General features: G+C 38.7%; 1 protein-coding gene across 4 annotated transcripts in view; it reads right to left on the bottom strand.

The window, feature by feature from the left end:
* Positions 1-65: 65 nt before the first annotated feature.
* LOC118262320 (neurogenic locus Notch protein) overlaps positions 66-22,129 on the bottom strand; it is a 139,486-nt gene continuing 117,422 nt past the window's right edge. Inside the window, exons 9-32 of one of the 4 annotated variants that reach the window (XM_050697804.1) lie at positions 19,942-20,056; positions 19,372-19,493; positions 18,375-18,542; positions 17,905-18,043; positions 16,839-16,991; positions 16,015-16,235; positions 15,544-15,700; positions 14,758-14,990; positions 14,023-14,168; positions 13,460-13,608; positions 12,691-12,840; positions 12,173-12,327; positions 9,744-12,028; positions 9,425-9,633; positions 8,729-8,929; positions 8,055-8,223; positions 7,324-7,528; positions 6,609-6,762; positions 6,010-6,121; positions 5,181-5,297; positions 4,356-4,491; positions 3,786-3,908; positions 3,274-3,381; positions 66-2,801 (exon numbers count right to left, since the gene is read on the bottom strand). In XM_050697804.1, coding sequence (XP_050553761.1) covers positions 2,608-2,801; positions 3,274-3,381; positions 3,786-3,908; positions 4,356-4,491; positions 5,181-5,297; positions 6,010-6,121; positions 6,609-6,762; positions 7,324-7,528; positions 8,055-8,223; positions 8,729-8,929; positions 9,425-9,633; positions 9,744-12,028; positions 12,173-12,327; positions 12,691-12,840; positions 13,460-13,608; positions 14,023-14,168; positions 14,758-14,990; positions 15,544-15,700; positions 16,015-16,235; positions 16,839-16,991; positions 17,905-18,043; positions 18,375-18,542; positions 19,372-19,493; positions 19,942-20,056 — 5,921 coding nt within the window. In that variant the 3' untranslated portion in view covers positions 66-2,607. The remainder of the gene's footprint in view (positions 2,802-3,273; positions 3,382-3,785; positions 3,909-4,355; positions 4,492-5,180; positions 5,298-6,009; positions 6,122-6,608; positions 6,763-7,323; positions 7,529-8,054; positions 8,224-8,728; positions 8,930-9,424; positions 9,634-9,743; positions 12,029-12,172; positions 12,328-12,690; positions 12,841-13,459; positions 13,609-14,022; positions 14,169-14,757; positions 14,991-15,543; positions 15,701-16,014; positions 16,236-16,838; positions 16,992-17,904; positions 18,044-18,374; positions 18,543-19,371; positions 19,494-19,941; positions 20,057-22,129) is intronic. The other 3 variants (XM_050697806.1, XM_050697807.1, XM_050697805.1) reach the window with 3 other exon arrangements.

Here is a 22,129-nt window from a genome sequence, read left to right as displayed (position 1 = left end):
TTATTAACTCAAACAATATACTAGTAAAAATAAGAGACAGAGTTACACAATAAAACAAGTAAAACTTTATTTTATTCCTTTATTGTCATTAGGGGAGAACATTCATTAAAATTTCATTTTTTCCTTACAAATTAAATCAATCATTTTCAATGAAAACAATTGTTTAAAATATATTTACAGAGTTCATTCACTATTACTACGTCACTTAATTAACTAAATAGATTAAATTACAAATGTCTTAATTAAAAGGCACACAGATTGAAGATCTTTCAATTTTATCTTTATTTATTTATCTTTTTATCTTTCGTAAAAAACGTGCCTTTCATATTTCATTGCAATGTGCCATAATGTTTACAAAAAAAATGGATATGCCAAATATTAAACTTTTTACATTCACATGAAAGAAACAAAAAAGAAAAACGGAATTACTTATTTATGAGTATAATCCTTTGCACTTAATTATCTTTTACAGTCTTGGTTTATCTTTTACAAAAAATGTATTTTTCTTTTACTTCGAAATATTACGTCGAAAAGTTTATTTATTCCCCTTTGTACTTCAGCCAATTCCTATATTTATTTAGGGGGCGTTTATTGCTTAGACATAAGCAGTTAGGAAGCACAATTCCCTTATTTAATAATATTTATTCTACAACTAGTAATACACAAGTAATATTGTCTGTGCGTTCCACTAACGGTACAGTAAACAAATCTGCTCATTGGCACATTAAAGATGACACAAAAAAATAAAAATTAAAAAAAACTACAATACTATCGTAAAACTACGAAGATCAGTTATTTCATTCGCTTTTTTTTAAATATTACTTACATTACAATAAAAAAAAAATGATAAAACTATTTACAATGATGAAGGCGTACAACATCGCAAGCTATAAACTATAGAATTACTTAAAGATATAAAATATATTACAATATAATAGAGTATGTATGGGATTGAGTAAAAATTGAGCATGAATGGTCCCGCTTCTACTATTTATTAATAATAAAAAAAACACAAAATCAACTAATGTTGTATTTTAAAGCGCAAATGGAATGAATGAGATCTTATATCAATTGGGAATTCACTAAATATGCAAGAGGTTGCATTGGTATATTAGAAATGGCAACACCTTTGTTATACACTAGGTATTTTTTTAACTAGCCACCCCTGAACATAATAGTCTAATTGGAAGCAATTATGGAATGATTCGACATACGGAAGATATGTAAACTATAAAAATATAATATTAAAAACTGAGATTGTTGCTAAAACAAAATAAAGTCTGTGAACAAATAAAAATTGTTGATAAAATAAAATAAACATGACAAATATGAATAGTATGGCGACAATCTCAGTCAATATTACAGTTTTTAAATACTAAATTAACACAATTTGTTTCTAAAGCCGATTTAAAGGCATTCTGTTTATAACCATAAAATAAAAAAAGGAAATTAAAAAGCTATGCTTATTTTTAAATTACGAAAGGAAAAAAAACGAACAAAAATATCTTTTACTACATTTTTATCTCAGCTTTAGTAACAAACCGATAAACTATCTACACACTAAAAGCGATAAAATCCTAAGCTACAGAATCACACATAAATAATTTCCGTCCAAACGTGTCGGCCTACCTGGCTTGTGACGTCATCGCCTGCACCTAACAAAATCTCATGCTTCGAAACCTACAAAGGCTCCAAACACAGTTTACTTAAACAAGTAAATAATAATAAAAAAAAACATCAACAACGTAACAAATGTGTCATTTCCTTTTTTTAAAATGTCAATTGTTAATATCCGGTGCATTTTTGAATTTGAATGTTCGAATGTTGCAAATTCTTTTTTATGCCGTTATTGTTTAAAACATTACGATTTTTTAATTGAGTTAAGGTAAATTGAACATTATCACTAGACTCTTTAAAGATCAAAGTTGAATGCATACCTTTTACATCTGTCTCATACAGCAATATCTACGGTAATCAGCCGTTGATACTTTTACATAGAATATTTATTGGTCCCAAAATATTACTAATTGCAAAAAAATACACCGAAAAAACAGGGGGAATGCTAGAAATCACGAGATTATCAAGTTGTTAGTGCATTATTCTACACTAGTTTTAAAAGCTATACACTCGAGTCATGGCTGTACAAGTCAGTCTATGTTCGCGACGCCGCCGTCCGACGTCCTACAAATGCGTCAATGGACATCGAACGGTGAGTTTCCATCGCATCGCGTCGCTCTATACATTGTCTTCTTTCCTATGCTGCTGGACGTTCCGTGGTGTTTTGTATTTCGAATGTGAGTAATATTGCCATGTGTAAAAATTACTTATCATTTAAAACTTGCCATATAAAAATATTTCATTTGTTTTTTGTAAAATTGTGTTGTTTTAACAGGCGGAATGCTATGAATTTTATATAAAAGGCCTTCTTAATACAGTAAACTGGGATTGCCATTTAAAAAATCATGAAAATGTAGCACCAACTACGGCAATACTATATTAATATTGTAAAAAAAATGGCTGTACAAATACATCAAGTCTAACAAAATATCACCACTAACAAACTAAGAACGTCTATAATTCATCTAAAACCGATTCTTAACAATAAACCTATATATAGATGGCTTCGGTCGCCCCCTTATTGGTCTGTTGTATGTCGTTGGGGGATAACGCGGCGCGATCTGACCAATCAGAGTGCGGGGACTGTGTGAGCGGCGTCTGCGGCGATGGCGTCGACCAATGGTCGGGCGACTCTGGCGATGGCGTCGGGAATGTATCACCGATGCCCCAGCCGCCGTATATACCTAAGGGGAAGAATTAAATCATTATTAGTACTACAGAACTCAAGAACATCAAAGATTTGTCTGTCCGTCATTCCCCAAAAGGGAAGACAATACATAAGTTTTGTCAATCATATTTCCTGGTCTACCAAATGAAGTTTTTCTTACCGAACTGTGCTTAATGAACTAATGTGGGTATAAAGGCTCAATATATTGAAACAAGTACAGAAACAGTACAGTATTGTTTATTCAAACCGGCCAATCAATACAATACAGTAAAGCAAATTCGCACTAAGGCTACATGACTCTATTATAATCTACGTGATATAAAGTGTACGGAAATTGAATCTGAGACTTTCATGCTGAGCAGTTACATTTCTAGTGTTATGAGTATTTTACAACTAACCAAGGAAATATTTCATTCCACAATTTCAGATTTCAAAATTAAGCTATAACATCGTAAGAATAAGATTAAGAATCGATAGTTGTAACTTACTTGACATCATATTGGTGAGCGCGGGATGCTGCGCGCCCTGCACCTGTCCGAGCGCCGCCGCGTGCGTCATCACCGCCTGCAGCTGCGCGTTGTGCTGCCCGTTAGCACCTGCGGATAGTCATACATTATTATTAGGGAAAAACACATTTTTTGTAGGTCATATATTATTTGATAATTCGAAATTGGTGTATCGTATATAACAACCGATCATCCGTGATCATAGCGCTTGCAACAGTCCCGAAATATCGAAAACTCATAGACATAAATCTAAAAAAAATATGTTGGTGTACCGTATAATAAAATTAAAAAGAAAATATACGTACGCCACGTTTTCTGTTATCCAATAAGGTAAGCAAAAATACAATGAACAAAAGTGTAAAGATAATTAAAAATAATAATTACTTTGTGACATACTTAGGTACTACCAGTAACCATTTTAAATGAATGTGATAACAATTTATTTCTTAAAACTATAACACAAATAATAATGTATAAAATAAATAAATACTCACTTAGATGCGCAAGCGCAGAGTATGCCGCGGCGTCGAGTTGGTGTTGGTGTGAGTGGCGCAGTGCTGCCATGTGCGCCGGCGACGTCGGGAGTGACGGCCGGGACTTGCCGGGAGAGGGAGATCCTGAGGGAATACACATATTAGTATTATAGTGACTGTATATTGATGGCAATGTATATTTTAAATTAAATTTTAATAAGTCACAATTACAATAAATACCAACAGTTCTTAACACAAAGATTTAACATGAAATTTCATACCTCTTTTAACCTTCAGAGAAGAACTTTTTGGTACTTAATAAATATTTATTGTTATTTTGGAAATATATTTTTCTGGCCTTTGACTATGATAAATTAAGCATTGTCTGACTAAGTGAGATGAAAAAGGCCTTATTGATTTTATAAAAATCACCAGAGGGCTTAGTACGAAATCGAAACGAGACCACGTTGAACTCTCTGATTGGTTGGAACAGAAAGCCTAGGTACGTTATTCGTTTTATAAAAATGATCAGTTATGAATGTAGAATTCATGCAATATAATAAAATAGGAATAAAATATGAGTTATCTTACCTATATAGGCGTGTGGCGACGTGGTGTGGTTGCTGTGCGTGGGCGAGTGGTTGGAGTAGGGCGGCGACAGGGACGCGCCCAGCGCGCCGCCGCCGTACGACTGTTGCAGCGTCTGCCCCGGCTGCGGGACGAAGCACTGCGCTCGTTAGTTACATCGTATATATACGTACAATCATTATTATAATATAAAAGACCAATCTATTACTAAATAATTTCAAGAAAAAACAGATCAACTGACATATAAGTTTACAGTTTCAAAGGAATAATGAATAGAGGTGATCAATTAGTTATATCGATACAGTAAAAACAAGTAAATATCATTCTCAAATCGATAGCAAAAATCGTTTTGAAATGTATCGATCTTTGATCAATAAGTAGGTGTGATTTTTTTGAGGGGATAAAATCATTCAGTGACTTTTCTCTCTTTAGGCGAGGCGAGAGGGAGTGTCAGACTCTTACTGACTAAAAACCACCCCGTTCCTACTCCTGCTTTTCGAGCCGGAGCCCCGGTAAACCCGTTAGGTAGTCCGCAGTATGATAACTATGTCACCTAGGGGGATGGGCGTCAAAAAAATCGCTAAAAAATCAATGGACGCTAAAAAATCAGTGATCAATGGACGGCCCTTAAATGTAAGTTGCAAACATACGAGTTCGAAACAACAATTTGTGCATTACACATCGTTGCTCCGTGCGGAAATCTAACCCGGTGCGAGTTGTACGGCAGCCAGTTGCCTAGCTACCGCGCCAACTCTGCAGTTGTCGGTCAATATTCAACATTATAATGATAAAGAAATAAGTGAACAAAGTATTGTGGTAGTGTATTACCTTGACGCAGTCCTCATAGCTGGGCGGCTGTTTGTGCTGCACTAGCTGCTCGATGCCGACGAACTGCGCCATCGCGTTCGAGTACAGCGACGTTGCGTCGTACGGCGACGGCAAGTCCTGGAACACAACACATAAATATATTAGTAAGTTAAGTTAAATTAGGTCTGATTTTTATCAACAAAAGGTTAATATTACAATTTTAATTTGGACTACCAGCTCATGAACAAAAAATAAGAATAGAATTAGGTCTCAAAGAAGTAATATTTTTGGTTTAGATAATTTTAATATTGGTTTTATTAATAGTATTTTGGCATCTCCATTATCACCCGAGGCTAGATCTCTGTTTCATTTGACCATTATTTTTTTAAGTTTAAGGGCAAGCTAAACATGGTTTAGCTGCTTTCTATGTACTATATATATTTTGTATCATATAATGGGGCTGTCATGTTCCGACTAAGAAAAAAGACCTATTAAAAATTTAGATAAAAAAAGAATAGAGAATCAAACTATCTTGTTTAAGTCCCTACATCCAATCTTTTAACAATTATTTTGTGGCCAGTTGTACTCTGGATCAATGTGGGATATTATTTAGTGAGATGCCTCCACGTTATTATGAAAGTCGACAAGACAAAAACCTTCCAGCGATTGGTTTTATCGATTATAAATGTGCGTCACTGCAAAGGGTGCCAACTGAAAACGAGTGCTGGGTACTTTTTGTGCCTAACTCATACTGTACTGAGGTTCGGCTTGGGCGTGCTATCTTGGAAAAATATTTTTTTTCTTTCTTTCTTTCTATAACAAACTCTGCTGTTATAAATAAATAGTTTACCTGTAAATTTTGGAGCGGTGATTCAACAGGACTGAGGCTGGAGCCCAAGCTCTCCACGCTCTGTGGCACCTCCTGGGCCACCTTCTTATTGTTCTTTTTTACACTAGGTTTCCTGCAAACAAAGTCAATATTAAAATTAAGAATATAATATAGAAGAATGCTATACTTTAGACTTTACAGTACCAGTTAAGTCAAACCATTTATTCCAATTAAACCATAAATAAGTACTTTTGAAATGTCAACAAATAAAGAAATAAATAATAGACTGTCAGTATATCCAATGATGATTTTACGTCATGATGTCTTAAAAGCTACGACACCCTGTCAACAAAACGTTGATGAGGATTAAAATGATATAAGCAGTTCAAAGTAGAAATAACTCACTTCAGTACTATGAAGGCGATGAATTATTGCAATAATATTGTTTTTAAAACCTTAAACCTTTTAAACCCTTTGATTTATTCAAGGCATACGTTGTTTAGACACCATAGTTGTACAAAAACCTACTCTACTACATAAACTAAGATATAATATCGTAACATACCGTCTAATTTATCACTCCTATAGTTCAAAAACATACTCTAAATCATAAAACATACCGTCTAATTTGCGTTGTCTGCAGGTTGTTGTTGTCGTATGCCTGGTCGGGACTGTCGGGGCCGGCTTTTGCCCGCGACTTCTTCGGCTTCCCTTTCGAGGCCGTGCTGATGACGGTCGGCTGGCTGATCAGCTGCGGGTGCGGGTTCGGAGAGGCTGGGGAACAAGATTCTATTATTATTTTGGTAAGAGAAACATATTTTTTTATATTTTAGCCAAATGGTACTGCATTTTTTTTCAGGGGGAGAATCATCCAATGACTTCTCCCGCCTTGGGCGAGGCAAGAGGGAGTATCAGACTCTTACTGACTAAAAACCACCCTGTTCCTTCTCCTGCTTAGCCAAATGGTACCTAGGCTATAGATGTACTATAAGATGTGACTGATAAGGTATAGAGTACTGCAACTTACGGTCAATTTCAATAACCTATCTATCTGCAGGTTTGCTTATTAAAGATACAATTGTATTTGTAGTAAGCAAATCTTATGCTTACTACAAAACAATTTTGATACATTTTATATGGAGCTTGTGTACAGATACGTATATAGATAGGTCATTGGGATTGGCCGTTAAATAACGCATTCCTTAATACCTATTTTGTCACAATAACTCATATTCAAACCGCTTTTAAAATCCCTCTTATCAGTTGCCTAAACACAAATCTCAAAACTTTTACCAAAACACCTTCAAAACTGATTATATCTCGTTCAATACTCACGCATGAGATGATGGTGCTGTGGGGGTGGCCTGGGACAGTGTTCGTCCAGTAGCCTGACGATGTCGTCATGCATCCGCTCCTGGGCCACGTCTCTGGGCAGCCGGTCCATGTGGTCCGTGATCTCTCTGTTGGCCATCGCGTCCAGCAGCGCTCGACACGCCCCGTATGAACCCTCGCGAGCTCCTAGGAAGAGGGGCGTCTCGTCCTGTTGGGAGTAAAGGGGGTTAGAGAATTGGTGAAGAATTGTCATTAAGGGTTAATTTTACAAGATAATCAACATTTATTTGTTTAAGAAAACGTTGCCTCGCACTATAAGCTTCTTCTGTGTCGTGGATGCGTTTACAAACATACAAGTTACAACTCAGACCCGAAACAACAATTTGTGGCTTACACATAAAGAGTTGCTCCGTGCAGGAATCTGACCCGCTACACGTTCTACGCCAGCCAGTCAAACAGCCACCGGCCCAACCGTGCAATCAACCGTGCATCCATTCAACATTACAATGATAGTGTACTTTTATATACACTCGTTAAACTCAATCAGATTAGTGTTGATATTAACACATGTTTTTGCTTTCAACTTCTATAGTACACAAATGACGTCAAAACAATATAAAAGGTCTCGAATCTTGGATCATCCTTAGATACTCGCAATAACCATATTTTTAGCAAGGTCTTCTAGTCTACTTAAAATGTATAACACTTCTCAATAACAATCCAAAACCACTTACTTTGTCATCCTGCGCGTCTCTGTTAGCTCCGTGAGTGAGCAGTACGTTGACGGCGTCGATGTTGTTCACGGCGGCCGCCCAGTGCAGCGCGGTCTTGCCGCTGTTGTCCGCCGCGTTTATATCCGCGTCCGCGTTTATCAAGTCCTCTACCATACCTTCTATGGCTAGCCTGGAGAGGGAGATGTCATGTTTAGAGCGAGACAAAAAATGTGATGTGTCTGGATGAGAATTTTTGGACCTAATACTTAAGTCTTCTTCATTTCTACTTAAGATTCACACAGTTATGAGTGCTTTAACAAAATCGGTCAATATGTTACTATCCGCCGCACTCAGAGTCATTTAATTGTTACTTTACCCCGTCCTTAGCAATTATTTTCGGAACAAATTCATTATTAGGAAATAGTTTAAGTTATCATTAAATGTATCTGAGTACGGCAGTAAGATTGTTTTAAAATTGAAATTCTCTGTATAAGTTTGTAGTTAAAATCTTCAGCTTAGACAACACAAACTACCGTGTACCATTAGCAGATTATATCTTTAAACTTTCAAGAGATTTAACAGAATGATATATCCACACTTTCAAGACATTTAACTCACATGGGATAAAACTACACCATAGCTTATTAACAGAAAAACAGGCAAAATTCAACTAATATGCTTTTTGATAAACTTACCTAGCAGCCAAAATAAGTGGTGTGGTTCCATCATGCATCCTGGCGTTGAGGTTGGTGGCTCTGTTCCTGAGGAGTATCTGGAAGACTCCCATGGCATCAGCAGCCACTGCCGCGTGTAGTGGAGTACGACCTGTGTTGTCCTGGGAATTGGCGTCAGCTCCAGCATCCAGGAGGCGTTTCGCTGCATCAGCTCGAGCGTACCTGGAGAAGGATGTTTGGATTAAATACACCAGGATCAGAAAAATACACAATACCTATTGGAGTTTTTGAAATCATTATCATTTATAGCGGGATGACTGCCTCGTTAGCCGAGTGGTTGCAAGTGCGACTGCCGGGCAAGGGGTCTCGGGTTCGATTCCCGGGTCGGGCGAAGTATTACTGGGCTTTTTTCGGTTTGTCGAAAAATTTTCAATGGTAGCACAGAGTCTGGAAATGTGCCCGGTATATAGCAAAAGGCTCACCATCTATTACATGGATCACACAAAGAGTTGCTCCGTGCGGGAATCGACACCCACATTTCACAATTTATGTTTATATATATTTTATTGGCATTATGTGCAACTCTGCCTACCCCTTCGAGGATTAAAGGCGTAACGTTATAAAAAAAAGTCTAAGATTGTGCTCGTTAATTCTTAAAAAACAGTCTGCTAAATGTAAAAATGTCTTTAATTAAGTTCAATAAAACAAAGGCCTTACCTAGCAGCCAAATGCAAGCTGGTTTCTCCAGTCTTATCCATGGCAGCGTTCAGCTGAGCGCCCTGAGCCACCAGCTCCGATATAATATGAGCAGTCTGTTCGTCTTCAGCATCAGATCCTGTATCGAGACCACCTCCTCGTACTGCAGCCACCATGAGTGGAGTCATTCCGAGAGGACCACGAGCGTCCACCTCTACGTGACCATCATGCTGAAAGAAATGAGAGCAAATTAGTTAAACAACACTTAAAGGATAATATACGGTAAAAGGTGACTTAAATGAGGGTTTTTACTATTTAATGGAAATATTTGAGTACTTACGATAGCCGGCGGCGTCATCATACTCGGAGGTACTCTGATGTCAGCCGCATCCAGATGCTGTTGCGTCCAGACTCTGCCATCATGCCCAGCCTCCTCGTAATCCGTAATCGCAGTGTGATCTGAAGCATACCCGCCTGGAGCCCCATTAGAATCTCCAGGACCACGTGCTCTCTTCGCTCTTGGAGGCGCTGAACCATCATCGTCTTCATCCGACCAGTGATGAGGAGGTCCCATGTGACCCCCATTGATGTCCACGTCGATACAGCCGATAGATCCTTTGTTCAAATTCCTCATCTCCTGTCCATCAGGACCACGTCTGCGTGACCGACGTCTTGTCGAGGAGTTGTTCCGGATGAAACCTTCGGGGAACCATGTTATACCAGCTGCTCGCTTTCTCTGAGCTGTTACTAGTACACCGATCAGTAAACCAGCAAGGAGTACCAGGATTACTCCGATGAACACGTATTTAGAGTTGGTCGGTACGCCATTAGGGTCATCAGGTGTGTTCACACCCTTGACTTGGAAGATTGGGAAGTTCGGAGATAAGGAGTGTTTAGAAGCTGTGGCCGCTAAGAACTCTGCAGCTTCTCTCGCTGAGAAGAAGCATTCAGAGCTCAGCATAGATGTGCACTTTCTGTTGTCAATTTCTAGGTATACTTGCACTCCAGATTGTCCTCTTTCTGTAAACACGATGTTGTGTTTCTTGCCGAACTCAGTATCTTGTAAGCCAACGTCGGTAGATCCCTTCCATGGGTAGACCATGTCGTTTCCTAAATGGTCTTTCTTTATCAACACAGTAGTTCGTAACTGATGACCAAGATCTCGGAGGAAGGCGACGGAGTTTTCTCTGAAGGTCTTCATGTCCATGAGTAAAGTGACTGACATCACACCTTCGGCCAAGTGTGGAGGTTCGTTCTCGCAGTCGAGACCGTCCCAGTTACATTCAGCGTTGTTGCAGCCGTAGTCGCAGTGGCCGTTAGCATAATGTTTCTGGCAGTACGCATCGTAGATCGGGTTACAACGTTGCAACGACTTCTGACAATCTCTACCGTCGAACAAACAAGCTTGTGTGTTGCATACTTCGTTGCACTCGCCATCCATGAACACTTCCCAACATTTGATTGGCGCTGTGCAGTTTGCCCAGGGATTGTTTACTCCTAGAGAGCAGTCGTTACCGTCAAACTCGCACGCGTAAGTATTACATTCCTCGTCACAGTGGTGGTCACCTTGCTTTTCTTTACAACCCTTCTTCACGCACTGTTCCTTCTGATAAGCCAAGTCCATCTCTTCGAAAGTGATGCCTGGCTTCTTAGGACTGAATCCTCCGCTGACTGGAATACCGTAGCCTCCTCTGGAGTGAGGATCGTGGATGTCACAGCTCTTGCCGGTCCATTGTGGTGGGCAGTAACAGAGGTAGTCACCTGGTTTGTCTATACATCTGGCCTCTGGGTGTTTACAAGGATTACTGAGACACTCGTTCATTGAATCAATTTCACAGTTTATGCCTGATAATCCTGATGGGCAATCGCAGACGTAGCCACCGATCTCAGATGTTCTACAGTATCCTCCATTCTGGCATGGGTTGGAATCGCAAGCGTAACCAGAATATTCGCAGTTCTTACCGTAGAAGCCATCGTTGCAGAGGCATTCATGCCCACCCTGTATAGCGGTGCAAATACCTCCATTCTGACAGGGGGAGTTTGCGCAGAAGTTGACTTTGGCATCGCAGTGTCTTCCCATGTACCCGGGCTTGCAGTTACAATGGTAGTCGTTGACAAGTTGGACGCAGTCTTGAGTACCAGGTACTGAGCACGGGTTGGATAGACATTCGTTGATATCTCCTTCGCATCTTGGGCCGACGAAGCCAGGCGGACACTTGCACTCAAAACCTCCAACTTTGTCGATACAAGTACCGTTGTTGTGACACGCGTCTTGCTTGCAGTCATTGACGTTGATCTCGCAGATCTTGCCGAGAGTACCGAAGGGACAGGAACAAGAGAAATTGTTGATGAGATCGTGGCATGTTCCTCCGTTCTGGCAAGGGTTGGGGAGACAGTCGTTCACGTTCAGTTCGCAGTTCTGGCCTTGGAATCCTTTAGCACACTGGCACTGGTATGTTCCTACTAGATCCTTGCAGACGGCTCCGTTCTGACATGGTGCTGATTCGCATTCGTTGATTTCCTTTTGGCAGTAGGAGCCAGTGTAGCCTTCGAGGCAGTGGCAGCGATGGGAGTTGCCGATGTCTTCACAAGAGCCGTTGTTGCAAAGCTGCTTTAGTTTTACTCCTGTGGACAAAATTATCAATCCATTAGTAAAGTCCTCTTCCAGTAGAAAAGTTTATAATTATTTCGAGATTCTAACAACGAAGCGATACTTAAATAGTTTAAAGTTCAAGATAAGCAATAGTTAAGTATTTAACACTAAATTACCTCTGAAATCCATACCTTTCCTGATAGCAGCATCTTTACAGGAGACCATCTCGACGTCGCAGAGCTTGCCGGACCAGCCAGGGGAACAGGTGCACGTGTACTGAGGACCCTTTTGGGAACATGTCGCGCCGTTCTCACATGGATTGACTTCACACCTGTGGAGGAAGGTGGGGTTTAATTTTTGGAACAAATTTTAGATCGATGTGATTGGCATAAAATTGCATCTGTGCATGCATACTTCTTCAATATTATAAGTTAAATAGTGTTGTAGTTTCGACTTCAAATGTGATTCCCACGTTGCATACATAAATCTCGGGGATTGGGAAGATTCCCAATCTTCCCAGTCCCCGAACCCTTAAATTTCTAAACCCCAAAAAGCCCGCAACGCACCTTGTAACGTCTCTGGTGTTTCAAGTGTTCATGGGAGGCGGCGATTGCTTAACATCAGGTGATCCGTCTGCTCGTTTACCAGCTTATACCATAAAACAAATCATTTTTTTATTATTACGTTAACTTACCAATCAACATAGTTCTCGCAATGCTTCCCTGTGTACCCGTAGGGGCAGTGGCAGGTGTAGTACGTGATGTGGTCGTGGCAGGTGGCGCCATTGTCGCACGGGGAACTGTCACACATGTTTATACGGAACTGACAGTTTGAGCCCGTGTAGCTGTAATGAGAAAGAGATGGAATTAGTATTATAGAATAGGGATAAAATAAACTTGTCGAATGCTATACTTGTAGCTAAAAGTTCAAAGTTGATGTGTGGAACAGAAGTTACATTTTTTAAATGAGTAAGGGTGAATAATTAATTTATCAATCAATTAATTGACAATTAATTAATAATTAATCAATCAATGTAAAATTAATTAATCAGTTCTTATAAAACGGCGTTTGTAGTCTAATCAGCTGAGCTTTTAATATGGCCAGACCAAAATGCATGCCATCAGAAAATAATCCATTGAAAACATTAGCGTATTCGCCTCTAGAGATTTAAAATACAACAATTAAATTTAATAAAAAAAACAACATAAACTAGAAAGTCTTAAACCCCCCTCAACAGTCACAACAAAAACTAAACCTTACACAAACAAAAACAAGGCTCATTATCATCAGAACTTACCCAAGTGGACAGGAGCAGTTATAAGAGTTGATGCCAAGAGATATAAAGTACAACAATTGAATTAAAAAAAAAACACATTCTAGAAAGTCATAAACACTCCTCAACTATCATAACAAAACTGAACCTTAAACCAAAGCACACAAGACTCATTATCCCCAGAACTTACCCAAGTGGACAGGAGCAGTTATAAGAGTTGATGCCATCGATGCAGGTGCCCCCGTTCATGCAGCTGGACTCCGTGCAGTCTTCGTCATTCGTCTGGCAGTTGATGCCGGAGAAACCCAGCGGGCACGTACACGTGTATGACGCCACGTACTGGGAAGGAAAATAGATTTTATTTATATAGTGTTACGTTGGATTTTACTTTGGTTTTAATATTTAAAGTTCAAAGTTTTTATGTCAATTAATCCTAAATTAGGCAATTTTGAAACGTTAATTTGTCTGTTAGTGAAGCTCGGTGCTTGTTCCAACATTTTTGTACTGTATTGTATATACTTTGCTACATTGTTGTCTGGGGTTTTTTGGGAGTCTAGAGACACAACACAGAAAATAATTCGACTCACAAACCTTTTTGGTCAACCCAGGAATCGAACCCACAACAAAGGTTGTAATCGACAACTCAATAAAACTTTGACGACACAGTGCAAAAATTACGTTTAGGTCAAAACAATGTACAATTTCCGCTAACTAATAAAAAAGGTAAATAAGATATTTTATATGTATTCTCACCTGATTACAAGTAGCTCCATTCATACACGGCCTGGACTGACACTCGTCGATGTCGACCTCGCAGTGTTTGCCCGCGAACCCGCTTGCGCACACGCAGTTGTAGTCGCCGATCGAGTCCAGACATGTCGCTCCGTTTTGGCAGGGGACTGTGGGATATTGTTTTATTTAGTCTTATGAAATTACTAAAAAGCCTACGAAAAGAAAAAGACAATTGTCAATTTATTTTATGCTGAAATTCATCATAATCGAATCAGCAGTTTAGGCATGAGCACGTATAAAAACACTCACTTCTACATTTCACAAACACTTAGTTACTAATTTTGAATTTAATGATCAGACTCAATAAGTTGAATTGTTAGTCGTCAAATAAAACTTAAAATTATTGCAACTACATGTAGTCTTTATATCTATTCCATGGTCTAATTCAAACTAGGTTTAAGGAAAACATCGTGAGGAAACCCGGGCTTATAATTTCTAATTATAAGTTTGAAATCGCCAACCCGCATTAACCAAGCGTGGTGATTAATGCTCAAACCTTCTCCGTATGAGAACAGGCTTTGGTCAGCAGTGGCCACTTATTACTGTTTTAAATCGCCAATCCGCATTGATCAACCACTGTTTAATGCTCAAACCTTCTCCATGTGAGAAGAGGCTTTGGTCTTTGGTTTAGTTTGATGATGATTAAAAATTATATTTATAGGGGATGTTAAATAAATATATAGAACTAAAACTCACAAGAAGCACAATCATCAGTATTAATAGCGCAGTCCTTGCCCTCGTATCCTCTGGCACAGAGACAGGCGTAGGAGCCCTCGGTGTTGATGCAGGTGGCCTCGTTGTGGCAGGGCGCGGTCACGGCACACTCGTCCACGTCGCGCTCGCACAGCGCGCCCGTCCACCCCACCGGGCACTGGCACGTGAACTCCGCGTATGACGCCTCGGCTACGCATCGGCCGCCGTGACGACATCTGGGAGGGAGAAATGGGTGGTTAGTTTAAAGAAAATGAGGGAGAGACATCTAGAGGGAGGGGGGGATTAGGAAAAAGTATCGTATCATGCCTTTAATCCCTGAATGGTTAGGTAGAGACGGACAGGTTAGTTAGTTTAGATATTTAGAGCAAGTTAAGATTTGGAAAAAGTATCGTATCATGTCTTTAATCTCCGAAGGGGTAGGCAAAGGTACAGTACGGCACGTAATGCCACTGTACAATGTATACCCACTTTTCTTATGTTGTAAGTGCTATGTAATAAATAGGTGGTGAGCCTATCGGAAAAAGTAAAAGATAATATAATATGTTTAGCTAACATGTTATAATGTCTGTTGTTAATATCATTCTAGCGTAATAATATTATAATCATTAAAATAATGTGTTCTAAATGTCAATCAAAACAAAAGATATGTCTCCTTATCGGAATACGAAACATATTTTTCTTTCGTATTAAGTAACTTAAACTAAATAATAAATAACCGGTTAGACAAAATCCTTACAATAACAAAACAACATAATTACAAATACTCACTGGTTAGGAGTGCAAGGATCGAGTGTGTTCTCGCAGTTACGTCCAGAATGCGGAGGTGCGCACACGCAGCGGTACCCGTTCACAAGGTCTATGCACGAGCCGCCGTGCAGGCACGGGTTGCCCGCACAGTCGTCGATGTTTGTCTCGCAGTTTACACCTGTAGAGAAGATATTGTTAATGAAAATACTTGAATAACATTTTTTATTCGGAGCTGAATATATAAATATAGAATCAGGAGATAGAATATGTCCAACAATGAACTTCAACAGGCTGGCGATGATATTATGATCATTCAATGATAATTATGATGGTGGTGAACCTTTCCAAACTACTATTGGGAATTTACAAAATTAGACATTCCAAAATGTTCACCCGGCTATTAAAGCAGAGGTTTGGGATACATAGATGAGACCTTTCAAACGATAAAGATGTTCAATTTAAAGTCAAATTTTATCTCTCTATATTACTCACCAGTAAACCCAAGTACGCAGTCACATTTGTAAGCATTCAGTCTATCGTGGCACGTTCCTCCATGTTGGCACGGATTCGAACTGCACTCGTCGATGTCTCGTTCACATCTCTGACCTCCGTAACCAGGCAAGCAGTGGCAGATGAACTGGTTCACTCCATCTTCACAGGATCCTCCATTGATGCAAGGGTTCGAAGCACACTCGTTTACGTCAGACAGACATCTGTGGAGGATACAATAATTTTATAAGCTTTTACAAGTCATGGGTGATTGTTAAAGGGGGGTTCTTTGATCCTTTGACCAGTATTTGAAGAGTTAAGTATTTCTTCTAGAATATTCTTAGCCATTTTCAAGATTTAATAAGTATGGAACGTTTATGGGAAGTTCAGAATAGATTATAAACAGTAGCAGCGCGACAATCGCCGCGTCTTGTGTCGCGGAATGCTGCTCATGAATATGAACCTTTAGCATGGCTTGTCGAGTCGAGTTCCTCGTCAAACAGTTACGTGAGTAAGTCGATAATATAATAATTGATTTAGATTATAAAGCTGGCTAGGGGAGATGATGGTGATGTTCTTCACTTGATCTAGTTATTTTGATTTAGATAACTAAAAAGAAGGGGATACAATGTATAGTATCAAGTGAAGAACTTCCATTCCACATAGAAAACTCTTTAAGCATTCGCCCCTAGACTCTTTTGAAGACTTTTTAAAGACATTGCTAGGCAGTTTGCTTTGCTCTTCTTCCATCTTCTCCGGTAAATCTAATCCCAAAACCGATTAAAAATGGTTGTTCCAGCATCCATTTCCCCCACTACCGTCCGTACCTAGCGTCATAATATCCTCTAGGGCATTCACACCGGAATCCGTTGATCCTGTCGACGCACTTCCCCCCATTGGCGCAGGGGTTCGACAGGCATTCGTTGATGTTGGTCTCGCAGTGCTGGCCCGTGAACCCTGGGATGCACTCGCAGGTATACCTGGGGAGACCAGGGTGATGTCAGATAGGTGTCAAGAGGAGCAGGTGATAGATGCTAGGTATGATATCAGTAGAGTAAAGACTAGTGGTGGTAAGTCAGGAAATAATTTTGATTGAAAATTTGTTCGGTAGGGAATCGAACCCGAAACTTCGCACTTTAATTTTACTTATACATTATATAATGCATTTCATAGATTGAACAATGATTAGGGGTAGTAACGAAATGAATAAGTATATAGATATCAAAACACGTGCAAAAGAATTGATATTTTGAACAGAGACTATATTTTAAAAAGTCTTGTCTTCGTTAAGTAATTACTAGTAATATTGGTTATAATAATAATAATATTATTTCTATTACATGCAGGTCAAACAAACAAACAAACATACGAAATCAAAGTTTCATTTATTGGACTTTGATGTAGTATTTTAAGATCTAAACATGCTTTTATTAAAATAATTTTTGAAACTTACTCAAAATAGTTATTGCTGCATGTAAAGAAAATAAAAAAGCGTTAAAATTTTGATAAAGATTTAAAGAAATAAAAGAAATACCCCATACACACAATTATCAAAATGGATGGATCATGTTATGCTTAAGTGAAACAAGTCATTGAAGTTTAAAACTACAATAGAATGCATCATTCTTGCATAACAAAATCCAAAATTAAATAACCCCAAATGGTCATGAACTGCCGTACTCAGAGACATTTAATGATTACTTAAACTATTCCTTAGTAACGATTTTGTTCCGAAAATAATTGCTAAGGATTGGTTTAAGCAACCATTAAATGACTTTGATTGTAGTGGTAAGACTTAAGTGCAATTAAAGAGCACTAATAGACATCAAGATTCTAAGTAAAACACAACTTTAAGGACATGTAAAATAAAGTCTACAATCGCTTGTTCCTCACCTGTTAATGCCGTCGATGCATGTGGCTCCATTTCGGCAAGGGTTGGAGTAGCATTCGTTGACGTTGATCTCACAGTTGCGACCTGATGTGCCAGGTTTGCAGCGGCACTGGTAACCACCTATGAGGTCCTCGCAGTGTCCTGAAGAAAGAGATTTGTTTATTATAGCTATATATTAAGTTATATCTAAGGAATCACACAGGTTTTTGGAGTGGACCAAACTCTGTCTGGATGTTTTAGAGTTTATCGCGGTCGTACAAACAGAAATATGGATGACGGGACTCATTTTTTTATTAAGCATTGGCATTAATCGAGAATTGCATTTGAGAAGAGACTCAAAAGGCAGCCAAGGCAGTTGCATCTCCTCTGGTGTTGTAGTTGTTTATTAGCTACACTGAATACTTACCATCAGGTGATCCGTATTAAAGAAACAAAAGCTTATAAAAATTTGAATGCTCCTACAAAATCTTACCTCCAAACTGGCAGGGATTGGATTCGCACTCATTGATCTGAGTCTGGCAGACTCTGCCGGTGTACCCTGGATGGCAGTTGCAGGTGAAGCTGTTGTCTCCGTCGATGCACTCGCCGCGGTGGCACGGGGCTGATAGACAGTCGTTGATGTTCGTCTCACATGACATTCCTGGGGAAATAAGTTAATTTTGGTCAAATAGCCTGTCTTCCTGAGCATCTATAGTTCATAAAACCCTTCCCAATCTTCCCATCCCCGATTTCCCAACAAATCCTTAAAGTCCTACTCCCCAAAAGGCCAGCAACGCACTTTAACGCCTCTGGTGTTTCGAGTGTCCATGGACGGCGGCGATTGCTTACCATCAGGTGATCCGTGTGTTCGTTTACCGGATTATACCATAAAAAAAATGTTAGGAAACTCAACCTCAGTTTTCAATAATACTAAAATATTGTTGGTTCCAATGCCAAGTAAGGTGCTGTTAATACAGATTATTATATTTAGTGCATAATGTACGTTATATCAAACATAAGCTTTCTATTTACGTTCTGGTTGCTCTAAAATGACATCAGAATAACATCACGTCATCAGACTGATTCAGAATGGCAACATAGGCTGATCAACTTGTCTATAATAACAGACCATAAGTTGCAATGTCGGAATGTCTGTATTACTAACAATAACAACTTTATTAGTCAAAACTAGTTATTTCTATAATATCACTTCCATACTCGTATTCATAAGTATCAAAGATCAGGAATAGTTTAATAATAATCCTATGTTCTTACTAAAGCACCAGAATTGAAAAATTGAAAAAAGAATTTTGTAAACTCAACATGTAGTGTAATACTTTAGCTCAAGCTCATTAATAAGACTCCCAGTTTGACTTGAAATTAGTAGAGCTTTTCTCGAATGGCTCACAAGTCTGATTTTTTGACAAATTTCATATATTGCGCGATATTTTTTACTATTTTTAGTGTAGATTTAAGTAGTATTGACTTACCAGTATACCCAGGTGGACATTCGCAGGTGTACCCGGCGACAGAGTCGTGGCAGGTGCCTCCATTCCGACAGGGGCTGGAAGCGCAGTCATCTATGTTGACTTGACAGCGAGCTCCCGTGAACCTAAGGATTGAAAAGGTAAGCGATTATTATTCTTTGTGATTAAAGAATTCTGAAGAATGGAAATACAAATTTGAGTACCTGCCTACCTCTATGTAAATGAAAAACTAAGAATAAATACCTATTTGGAAAAAAATAGCTGCCAAGGGAAATATGTTAATCGACATTAGCAATCGCTTCTATTGAATAAAATAGAATAAATGCATTTCATTAACAACCACCCCATAATATGCCTGTTTCAATTATAGTTTAGGACCAAAATGTGCTCGCTTATAATAGTCCCAACAAAGTGAGTCCAGCAGTTTCAATAAAAACCCCATCTGATACATTTATCTTCAACTTTGGACCAAGAAAACCAAGATGAACGCTATAATATAGCACTATTAAAATTGATCCAGCTATTTACGAGAAAAAAACAGTAAATATAAATGAGAACAGTCTGATAACTTACCCTATAACACAGGTACACCTAAACGCGTTGATCATGTCATGACAGATGCCTCCGTTCAAGCAGGGGTTGTTGGCACACTCGTCTATCTCCACCTCGCATTGTGTTCCCGTAAACCCTGGAAAAGAGAGAACATAACATTTTAAAATAAAGTTATAACGGCACTATGAAAGGTAAAGGCCTTTTTTTAAGGGGGGAAAATCGTCCAATGACTTCTCCCGTCTTGGGTGAGGTGAGAGGGAGTGTCAGACTCTTACTGACTTAAAACTACCCCGTTCCTACTCCTGCTTTTTGAGCCAGAGCCCCGGTAAACCCGCGCAGCTCCGGATAAGGTAAAAGCATTACGCAACGATTTTTTGGATGGTAATTGGCTTGGTTCTTCTATAAACTCACTCAAACAAAGAATATATAAGGGTTAATAAATAGTTCAATATATTTGAGATAGTTAATCACAAAATAGACGATGAAAGCAATCATTCTCCCAGTCAATAAGTTAGACAACTTGCACACGGCAATACAAAGTATAAAAGCCATAAAAAGCGCCATTCCATCACTCTCCCATTGTCCTAATATCGGGCTGTACGTCATTCACAGAGCCCAGGCTTTTCACATGAATACCATTATGACAGGCAATGAGATTTTATGTTCATCCCATACACCCCGTCCCTCTAGAATGCTAATTGACATCAGCGTTCCAATCCCATCAAAACCGTACCACCATTCATCCCATTCAAAAACCCACCTTAACCCACTTATATAAAACTCAATATCGCCCATTGTTCCCTCTGTCCTACACTCGACTGGACTTTGAAGTATAATAAACAAATATCAACTGTAAATCGTAAAGTTTAAGTTGATATTTGAATGACGAATAAAGCAGTGCTCGAGGCAGGACAATCTAGCTCCGACCAGTATCGAGTTTGCCCTTTTAAAGAAGCAAAAATACAGCTGCGGTTTCTTGACCTCTATTGTGTATAGATATAAAGTTCAGAGTCGTTTGGTTACGTAACTTATTAAGTTGGTGATGTTATTCTTAAGAAAATCACTATCCCGCCAAATTGGGAATGTGGTTCTGCATAGCAAAAAATGAAATTGTTGAGAGTTGAATGACGCTTAAGCCTATAGGATTAAAGTTCATTTTATGTCGTAAACACTCGGTATATGAATAATTTAGTTCCATTTAAAGTAAATTAAAAATATTTAAATGGCAATCCTAGGATGGTTGAATCTTACTTTGGTTAAAGAAAAATACGTAAAGTTAAGTGTAATTATCTCGTACAGGTTCTAAACCAGACTGAGGGAATGGAATTCAAAATAGAAGAACTACTATTAAGTAAACAACCACTTTTATGTTGGAGCTATGTCTGGCGACATGTCATTCTCATTGGATAAGAAAAAGACTTGAATATAACATGCCATTGTAAAATTATTAACAAACTCGAAAGACCATATTACTAAGGGTTTAATAGAGTAGAATTAGTCGAACCATGAAAAGATGTTGGGAGCTTTTAAAAAAATAATCCCTATAAATCATCTTCATCACTTTTTGATCAGAATTTCTCTCAATATCCTTCCAAAGAAAAGCAAAGTATAGCATAAATCTTAATTTTTATACCTAAGCTACTCACACATAATATCCGTTTCGTTCAAATCAAACCCTTTGTCAAAATACAACAAATTCTTCAACTCGAAACTATTGTCTGTATGTTCATGATACATTCGTTCAAAGAATAATTTAAATTCAGTCTATTACGATAGCCCAAAACAATGATTATAAAACAAATGTTATTGCTATGAGAGACTCGGCTATTGAGTGGTTATGGCGGGCTATGGGAGGGATGCCCCGCCTCTGCGCCGGCGCATGGACTGGTCATTTAGGATTAAGACATGAGAAGTGAGCGATTTTAGCGAGTGATTGTATTGTTAGGTGTCAATGTAGGTAATAATTTTCAGTAAACTACAATTTCAACCTCCTCTTGAAGTCGGTTAACATACTAAAAGTGTAATAAAAACTTCTGAAAACCGAATTAAAATCGGTTCATCCAAACGCGAGATAATCGCGCACAAACATAAATACAGGTCAAACTGAGAACCTCCTTTTTTAACTCTGTTAAAAACAGGCATTAACTTCCTAGTCGTTAAAAACTGTCCCGCATTGCAAGAGCTTGGGGGATATTTAGATTTTTCTCCA

The sequence above is a fragment of the Spodoptera frugiperda genome, chromosome 12 (assembly GCF_023101765.2).
Source record: "Spodoptera frugiperda isolate SF20-4 chromosome 12, AGI-APGP_CSIRO_Sfru_2.0, whole genome shotgun sequence".
Classification (NCBI taxonomy): domain Eukaryota; kingdom Metazoa; phylum Arthropoda; class Insecta; order Lepidoptera; family Noctuidae; genus Spodoptera; species Spodoptera frugiperda.
The sequence above is the reverse complement of the archived record's forward strand: the minus strand, read 5'-3'. Positions and strand labels throughout refer to the sequence as shown.